Source organism: Hermetia illucens, chromosome 5 (assembly GCF_905115235.1).
Source record: "Hermetia illucens chromosome 5, iHerIll2.2.curated.20191125, whole genome shotgun sequence".
NCBI lineage: Eukaryota > Metazoa > Arthropoda > Insecta > Diptera > Stratiomyidae > Hermetia > Hermetia illucens.
Window position 1 is genome coordinate 104,122,616 of NC_051853.1, and position 8,295 is coordinate 104,130,910.

Genomic DNA, 8,295 nt, shown 5'->3' on the forward strand with positions numbered 1-8,295 from the left:
TCACGCGTGTTCTGCTGCCGCCTGTAGAAGGAAATACAGTCCAAGAGTTCCCAATTTCCTCATGTTTGCTGACTGCTCCTGGAGGTACTTTGCCGACAACATGCGCTTTACCATAGTCGCCCATTTCTTGATGAAACTTTTCTCTTCAGCTCTAGCAAGGGCAGTCGGCTATGCTCTCATTCGATTGTGTCGGAATCTACCTGCTCAGATCAATCGATTTTGCCTTTTTTTCCGGAACAGGAATACTGCATAGTACTGGAGTCGCCGTCCTCGCGTTGACAGCTGAATCACTTTGCACGGCTTCCTTTCTATTTGGGCGTCTCATTGTGCCGCGTCGGGTGTTTCAGACGTTGTTGCTTTTTCCGCTGCGCGATGCCAATTTAGCACAGTAAGGTTCAGCCTTCCCTGCTATTTTGTTGATTTTCTGAATTTTTTTGCCTTTATTTTCCATGGCAAGAAGACTGAACACAGGAGATTTAACTCCCAGCGCATTGTTCCAAATTTTATGATGGAGGAAAATCTTTGCCTATGTTCGACCATCTACGATAAATCCGCGAGAAAAATTCCGCGCATAAGGTCAAATATTAGTGCCGTGTGCGTGATTTAGTGCGTTGGAATGCGGCCACGTGCACAGCTGTTTATAGCTTGCCATATGAGATGGGAAAACACACAAGAAAACCATCTAAGCACCATCGACACTCCGACACTTCAATACATTAATTACATGGGTCACGGGCCAGTGTCCTCCCCGCAATAATATTCCGTACCTTTTAGTCAGTTGATTTGATCCTCCTGTATTCAGTCCTCTTGATCTATGGTATCGTCTCCATTTTTAAATGATAGAGCAGAGAAAATATATCCTTGGGGAATACCGCCTTGTACTTTATTAGAAGTAACGTTCACTTCTTGACTTGAATATAGGCTTTCGATGAAACGTAGACCTTTGTTGCAAATTTCTATTTTTTTTTTAACATGACGATGAGATTACCTTGCGGAATTTTAAAGTTTTCATAGTCAATGTGGTTGTCAATTACCCATTGGTGGGGCACAGCATGTCAGCTATAATACTACATCCTTCGCGGTTATCTGAAATGCGTTTTAGTTTTCTCTAGGATTTTCTGGGACGCCAGCACTTCTCCTATGTATACTATTCTGCGTCAAGTGCTCTTGGGGCGACACCTTCGGCCACCTTGGGAGAGTGGATTCCACTTGCATCTTCCGATCACATCGCGTACGTGTGCTAGACCTGTGCGTCAACCAAGTATTTTGTTTGTGATAGTGTCACCCTAGTGTACTCCGGTATGTCGCAGGCAGGGGTTGACTAAGGATTGGAGCCTTTGTCACTTTCCATGTGCTACTGAATACTAGCATATAGCAGTCTCAACTTGGTGCTGGTTTTAAAATAATTGCATATCCAGCTTTTAGATAAAGCAGCAAAAACGGATCTATCGCTGGTAATGCATCAGGCAACACCCAGTAGGGAGAGTGTGATAACCGGTCAGACTGAGAACCTTGACTTTGTTGGTGTTTATCGTCAGTCCAACTCTAACTGTCTATCTTTCCAAATACGGAGCCATTTGGTTAAGGTCCATGACCTACTGGAAGAGCCAACCAGGTCGAGGTGTTTGAGGAATAATGTCATAGTCTGTTAAACTCCTCCACGTCCTCCGAACGAGGCAGCGTAAAGAATATCACCGATAATAAGAAGAAATAATATTGGTGACATGATGCAACACTGGCGGACTCCGCATTGGACTCCAAAATCCTCTGAGATTTTATTTCAATGCAGCGCGTGACATTTTGCGTCATCATATGTCGCTCTCATAATGGCTATTAGTTTCTCCGGACCGCCCCTCGTCCGTAGAGCTCGCCGGATACATTCCTTGTAAGGGGTTGATGTGGTCAACGCAGCAGGATCTACAACGGAAACCAGCCTGCTATCTGGCGATCAAGCTTTCGAGATGTTCTTTGATGGGTACCAGGATTATTGTAACCATTATCTCCGCAACGGCAGGGAGCACGTATATATCCCTCCAATTACGCCTCAAAACGGTCATACCCTTTTTCCACTTTCTGAGAAAAGTCTCGGATTCCCTGTGCGAGTGGAAGTAGCGGATCTGCAGTAACTGCAGGTGCAGTGATAAATAACTTCGTTAAGCCCAGCGATTTTACCCCGTTTAAGTGCATTGATGGCCGAAATGATTTTTCTTTGTTTAGAGAAACAGTCCATATCAGCATGTTATGGTGACTTGAGGAGGAATCTCATCAGATTAGATATGGTTAAGAACCGTGGTGAAGTGTTTTTTCCAGCATAACACTGTACAATTGTGATGTTCCTTAAGGTTGACCGGAATCTTGCAAACAGAAGTCTATCTGAAACCGGCTCCTAGGTGAAGAAAGTAAGCCTTGCGGTAGCCGTCAGAAACACCTCGACACCGGATTCCCGTCTGCTTTCTCTTGGTTTTCCACAAGAGAGAAAGGACTACTCTCCAAATTCTACCACCTTACTTCGTTTGAGCACGGAATGTCCAACTTATATAGTTGGAATTCTCGCTCGAGTTGGAGAAAGCAAGCATTCTGAGAACCCTTTCTACCGTTGCTGAGGAGCGTGCGCACGTTCCAGAAACCAATCGTAGGCCAGTTCTTATTCGAAGCGTTGTTGACATTTCGGTAGTAATAAAATAATCGGCTCTTATGACTCCGTACAGTCCCAATTGCTTAAGCGAAGCGATTCTCGCCCCGGCAGGCTGTCGACGTCTGAATATCCCACAGTCCATCCGGCCACCTCTTGAACTGGAAACTCACATGTAACACAAGCTAATACCTCATCATCAACGGCACAACAATCGATATCCGGCAATCCACCAATTCGATATCCCTAGAAGCTGTCAGGCGTGACCTAAGCCATCGCTCCATCTCAGGCAGTGTCTGCCTCGTTTTCTTTGGCTACCATAGATACTGCCCTTATAGACTTTCCGAGCTGGATCATCCTCATCCATACGGATTAAGTGACCCGCCCACCGTAACCTACTGAGACGATTTTTATCCAGAACTTGACGGTCATTGTATTGCTCATAGATTTCGGTACATAAAACCTTAAAATGAGAGATACCTTTTTCTCTAAAGTAATAGGTAAAGGCATCCGTTTGGAAATGTTGGTATCACCAGGACACAACATTTTGATGTGCATACTGTAAGCTCTTGTTTTTCACCATCCTGTTTTCCACCACATCCAATCAGCTGACTTATAGCAAACATGTGCCGAGGAACTGTCAGACTTTTGATTACAAACATTTGGCAGGTTCCTGGGATTTAAAAGTATGGAGGAACTACGAGTTCTGGAATTATTCAGTGGCATAGGCGGAATGCATTACGCTTTAAGGAGTAATATGCAGTAAACAGCGCTCTGGGCTTTATCTAATCATCTCTTGCCTTTCCAGCCAGTCAGATTCCCGGTACAGTCGTGGCGGCTGTCGACATAAACACCGTAGCGAACGTAGTGTATACTCACAACTTTCCTGAAACTCGCCTCCTAAATAATAATGTACAGAAATTGACTCCTCGTGCTATCAATAAGTTGGACGTAAACACAATCCTGATGTCGCCACCATGCCAACCATTCACACGTGTAGGGAACCAGAGAGACGTGGACGACTACCGCTCGGATGCTCTTAAACATCTTTCCGACGTGGTTGGTGATTTGACCACAGTCGACAAAATTTTGATGGAGAATGTCAGGGGATTTGAAAAGTCCCGCGCTCACGACATGTATATTCAGTGCCTCAATTCAAGCGGATTTGACTACCGGGAATTCATAGTGTCACCGACCCAGTTGGGGGTTCCTAACACGCGGCACCGATATTTCTGCATCGCCAGGCGGTCGAGACCATTCAGTTTCCTACAGAAGGACCAGATCAGTATGGAACTTCCCGAGGAATGTCGAGCTACTAGCTTAGAACCTTTCCCTGTCCAACGTATTCTGGAGGTCGACGGCAGTTTGCTGGAGGCTTATTTGATAAAGGACGACACCTTGCTGAAACGCGCTTGGCTGCTAGACATTGTTACTTCGGAAGACACGAATACTATGTGTTTCACCAAGGCCTATGTGCACTACTGTGAAGGCACTGGGTCGGTTTTCACGCCAGAATCTGCTTCAGTTGTTTCTGAAGTGTTCGGAAAAGCGAAAGAAGTCAGACCAGATAACGTCGAATATTTGAAATTGTTGAGATCGTTGAAGTTGAGATATTTCACACCCAGCGAAGTTGCACGGCTGATGAGTTTTCCCGCAGATTTCAGTTTTCCTGGAGAAACAACTGATCGCCAACGATATAGGCTCCTAGGAAATAGTATAAACGTTTTAGTTGTAAGCGAATTAATAAAGTTATTGTGTCTTTGATGTAGAAGTTAACTGAGGATAGTTTCTTTCCCTGGGGAACTGTTATATTTGGTTCTTGTATGTGATTAATATATGAAGTGACCACGGTGTTTTTCTAGAATAGTAGCTGAGAACAAAACCATTGAATAGGGGTTTCGTAGGAATGAAAATTGTTCAAAATTACTTTTGAGGATTTCCGTTTTTAGGTAATGTAGGCAGTTCAAATTGGTTCCTAGCTCTGCATTTACTCATTGTGGATGTGACGACCTTGATTATATATACAGTAGCGTATTGCTTACTGCGCTTCCTCTCATTTTCACCCAGTTAAATTCCATTCGAGTGGATTTATTCCGGGAGACGCTCATGGGGATCAATGAAAAAAATTTGTGCATTTTAACAAGGAAGAGGTGAATCCACTGGTTTATGTTGCTGTCGAAAAGCTCAGTAGTGCTCGGATTTCTTTATTCTGATGCGTACGCTACACACGTTGGCCGCTGTCGAAGATGGATTCTCTTAGGTGGAATCAATATTTATTTTTGATTCCGCGAACATAAGTGGTCGTCGACGGCACGAGAAATATCCTTTCAAAGGTTAACTTCATGGGATTTTTTTGCCTTCAGAGAAATATATCAACATGGTCATTTCCGAGAGTTACCGAGTTGGTTACCGAACCGAAAATATTAAATTTCGACTCGTCGCGAAAAAAAAACTGATTCCCAAAACTCTTCTGGCTTATAAATGAAATCTTGAGCATATTCCAGTCTAAAATTGATAGACCAGTAGCTTACTCCAAACTACAATTTTACTACTAAGTAGCTTTGTACTGATGAAGGGAGTAAGTTGCTCCCGAAATATATATACACTATAAAATAAAATTGTAGTTTGGAGTAAGCTACTGGTCTATAAATTTTAAACTTAACTACAAACCTCACATTCCAGTCGTTTTTTATTATTTTTTTTTTTTTCGAAAAAAGTGGCTTCTTTCTCGGAGTATGGGTCCTGTATCCTATCCTATGGAGAAAATTTCGGACGGTTTGAGGATGAGCTGTCACTATACCTTTGTGCCCCTGTGCAATAGATACTGCAGTTGTCTCGGAATTGTTCTTTATGTCCCGTAAAATTTGTCTCTTTGTTTGCTACGACTGGACTTTCGTAGGTCAGGCCACTACCTGTTTTGTAATAAACGGACCCACTCTCTTTAAAAAGTTTTATGACGTAATACACAGTAGACTTTGGATTTTCTATTATTTCAGCTATTTCCCGTACACTTTTATTATTATTGAAATATTTAAAGATTATCTCTTTTAAGTTACGAGACAACTGCTCATTGTCCATTTTCAGCCCTTTACCGCGCGATACTTCATCATCATCAACGGCGCAACAACCGGTATCCGCTCTAGGCCTGCCTTAATAAGGAACTCCAGACATCCCGGTTTTGCGCCGAGGTCCACAAATTCGATATCCCTAAAAGCTGTCTGGCGACCTGACCTACGCCATTGCTCCATCTTAGGCAGGGTCTGCATCGTCTTCTTTTTCTTCCATAGATATTGCCCTTATAGACTTTCCGGGTGTGATCATCCTCATCCATACGGATTAAGTGACCCGCCCACCGTAACCTATTGAGCCGGATTTTATCCACAACCGGACGGTCATGGTAACGCTCATAGATTTCGTCATTGTGTAGGCTACGGAATCGTCAATTCTCATGTAGGGGGCTAAAAATTCTTCGGAGGATTCTTCTCTCGAACGCGGCCAAGAGTTCGCAATTTTTCTTGCTAAGAACCCAAGTTTCCGAGGAATACATGAGGACTGGCAAGACCATAGTCTTGTACAGTAAGAGCTTTGACGCAATGGTGAGACGTTTCGAGCGGAACAGTCTTTGTAAGCTGAAATAGGCTCCGTTGGCTGACAACAACCATGCGCGGATTTCATCATCGTAGCTGTTATCGGTTGTGATTTTCGACCCTAGATAGGAGAAATTATTAACGGTTTCAAAGTTGTATTCTCCTATCCTCATTGTTCTTCGTGTTTGTGTTTGACCAGTACGGTTTGATGTTGTTGGTTGATTCGTCTTCGGTGCTGACGTTGCCACCATATATTTTGTCTTGCCTTTATTGATGTGCAGCCCAAGATCTCGCGCCGATTATCGCCTGCTCGATTTGGATGAAGGCAGTTTGTACGTCTCGGGTGGTTCTTCCCATGATGTCGATATCGTCAGCATAGGCCAGTAGTTGGGTGGACTTGAAGAGGATCGTACCTCTTGCATTTACCTCAGCATCACAGATCACTTTCTCCAGGGCCAGGTTAAAGAGGGCGCATGATAGGGCATCCCCTTGTCGTAGACCTTTGTTGATGTCGAATGTTCTTGAGAGTGATCCTGCTGCTTTTATCTGGCCTCGCACATTGGTCAGGGTCAGCCTAGTCAGTCTTATTAATTTCGTCGGGATACCGAATTCTCTCATGGCCGTGTACAGTTTTACCCTGGCTATACTACCATAGGTTGCTTTAAAGTCGATGAACAGATGGTGCAACTGTTGTCCATATTCCAACAGTTTTTCCATCGCTTGCCGCAGAGAGAAAATCTGATCTTTTGCTGATTTGCCTGGAGTGAAGCCTCTTTCGTATTGGCCAATGATGTTCTGGGCGTATGGGGCTATCCGGCCTAGAAAGATAGTGGAGAATATTTTATAGATGGTACTCAGCAACGTGATACCTCTATAATTGCTGCACTGTGTGGTATCTCCCTTTTTATGTATGAGACAGATAATGCCTCGTTACCAATCGTCAGGCATTGATTCGCTGTCCCATACCTTGAGCACAAGTTGATGAACCACTTGGTGTAACTGGTCGCCTCCATATTTAACCAATTCAGCTGTAATTCCATCGGCTCCTGGCGACTTATGATTTTTTAGGTACTTGCAAGGAACTAATCGCGGCACTTGCAAGGAACTAACCATTGAAGTAGATGATAGGAAGCCCACATTTTTAGACCCAATACGAAACACAGCGCTACCCTTTTTGAAGGGCAGTCACCTTACGTGTTACCGGTTTGAAATGATAACTCTAAGTGTCGAAGTTTTTGTTTGGCCACGATAAATGCTGACTTTTTGTTTTTTAGCGATTTTTTTGTGAACATAAAATAATAAAAATAATAATAACGACAGAAAACATACATAAAATATTATTCTTTTCTCTTTCATGACTTAAACATCAAAAATATCAGCTGATTTTCGAGATTCTTGACTTCAAAGTGTATTGTCCTAACTGTCTGACTATTTAATTGGTAGACTGTATTTACGATTCTGCCCAGAAAGAGGCTTTATGGCAATTGCTTGACAAAAAGATCTGCACCTCAATGTGGAATATATCGCCATTGTGAGTGATTTTAATGATTGTGCCGGGTCAAAATGCAGCTGGAACCACGGCCTTGGAATTGTGATAATACTAACATTTTATTTGTCGATATATGGTTTATTAAACAACTGCCACATTTTGCTACTTCCACAGTAAAACGTAGATTTACCGTTTACTTATTATTATTACTCTGTTAAGCGAAGTTATACTGCGTCCTTAAAGAATTATTGTGCCCTTTTTACTGGCTATAGTGTACCTATTAACTATAGTATGTTAAGAAAGCCTATAGCCGTCAGCAATTTTAATATATTCCCTACTTCCAAGTATTCCAACTTTGCATTTGGTATTAAGTATTCTCCCAGGTGCCCCGACCTAGTTTGGACAAGCGCCGGACACTGTCCCAGAACCTGTAGGCAGTGTCCATAGATATCCCTAGCTTCCCTAGGTGATAGTTTAATCGCCGGTGACCAGTGGGTATTTTCATTATAAACCGGAGGTTCTTCTTGGTAAAGTTTAAACAGTCCTTTGTGTGCTTGGGTTGATATCTCCCAATAAACACCCTGGAC

General features: G+C 43.1%; 1 protein-coding gene across 1 annotated transcript; it reads left to right on the top strand.

Annotated features, from left to right (window-relative positions):
- The first annotated feature begins 3,251 nt into the window (after positions 1-3,251).
- LOC119657227 (tRNA (cytosine(38)-C(5))-methyltransferase) lies at positions 3,252-4,402 on the top strand. The gene is made up of 2 exons (XM_038064040.1): positions 3,252-3,384; positions 3,441-4,402. Exons 1-2 carry the CDS (start codon positions 3,321-3,323, stop codon positions 4,394-4,396), a joined length of 1,020 nt encoding a protein of 339 aa, XP_037919968.1. The 5' UTR covers positions 3,252-3,320; the 3' UTR covers positions 4,397-4,402.
- The last annotated feature ends 3,893 nt before the right edge of the window (positions 4,403-8,295 follow it).

Excerpts from the sequence above, each read along its gene's own strand:
- LOC119657227 (XM_038064040.1), top strand. The coding sequence starts at position 3,321 with ATGGAGGAACTACGAGTTCTGGAATTATTCAGTGGCATAGGCGGAATG. Across the intron at positions 3,385-3,440 it reads AATGCATTACGCTTTAAGGA|CCAGTCAGATTCCCGGTACA; the intron begins GTAATATGCAGT and ends TTGCCTTTCCAG.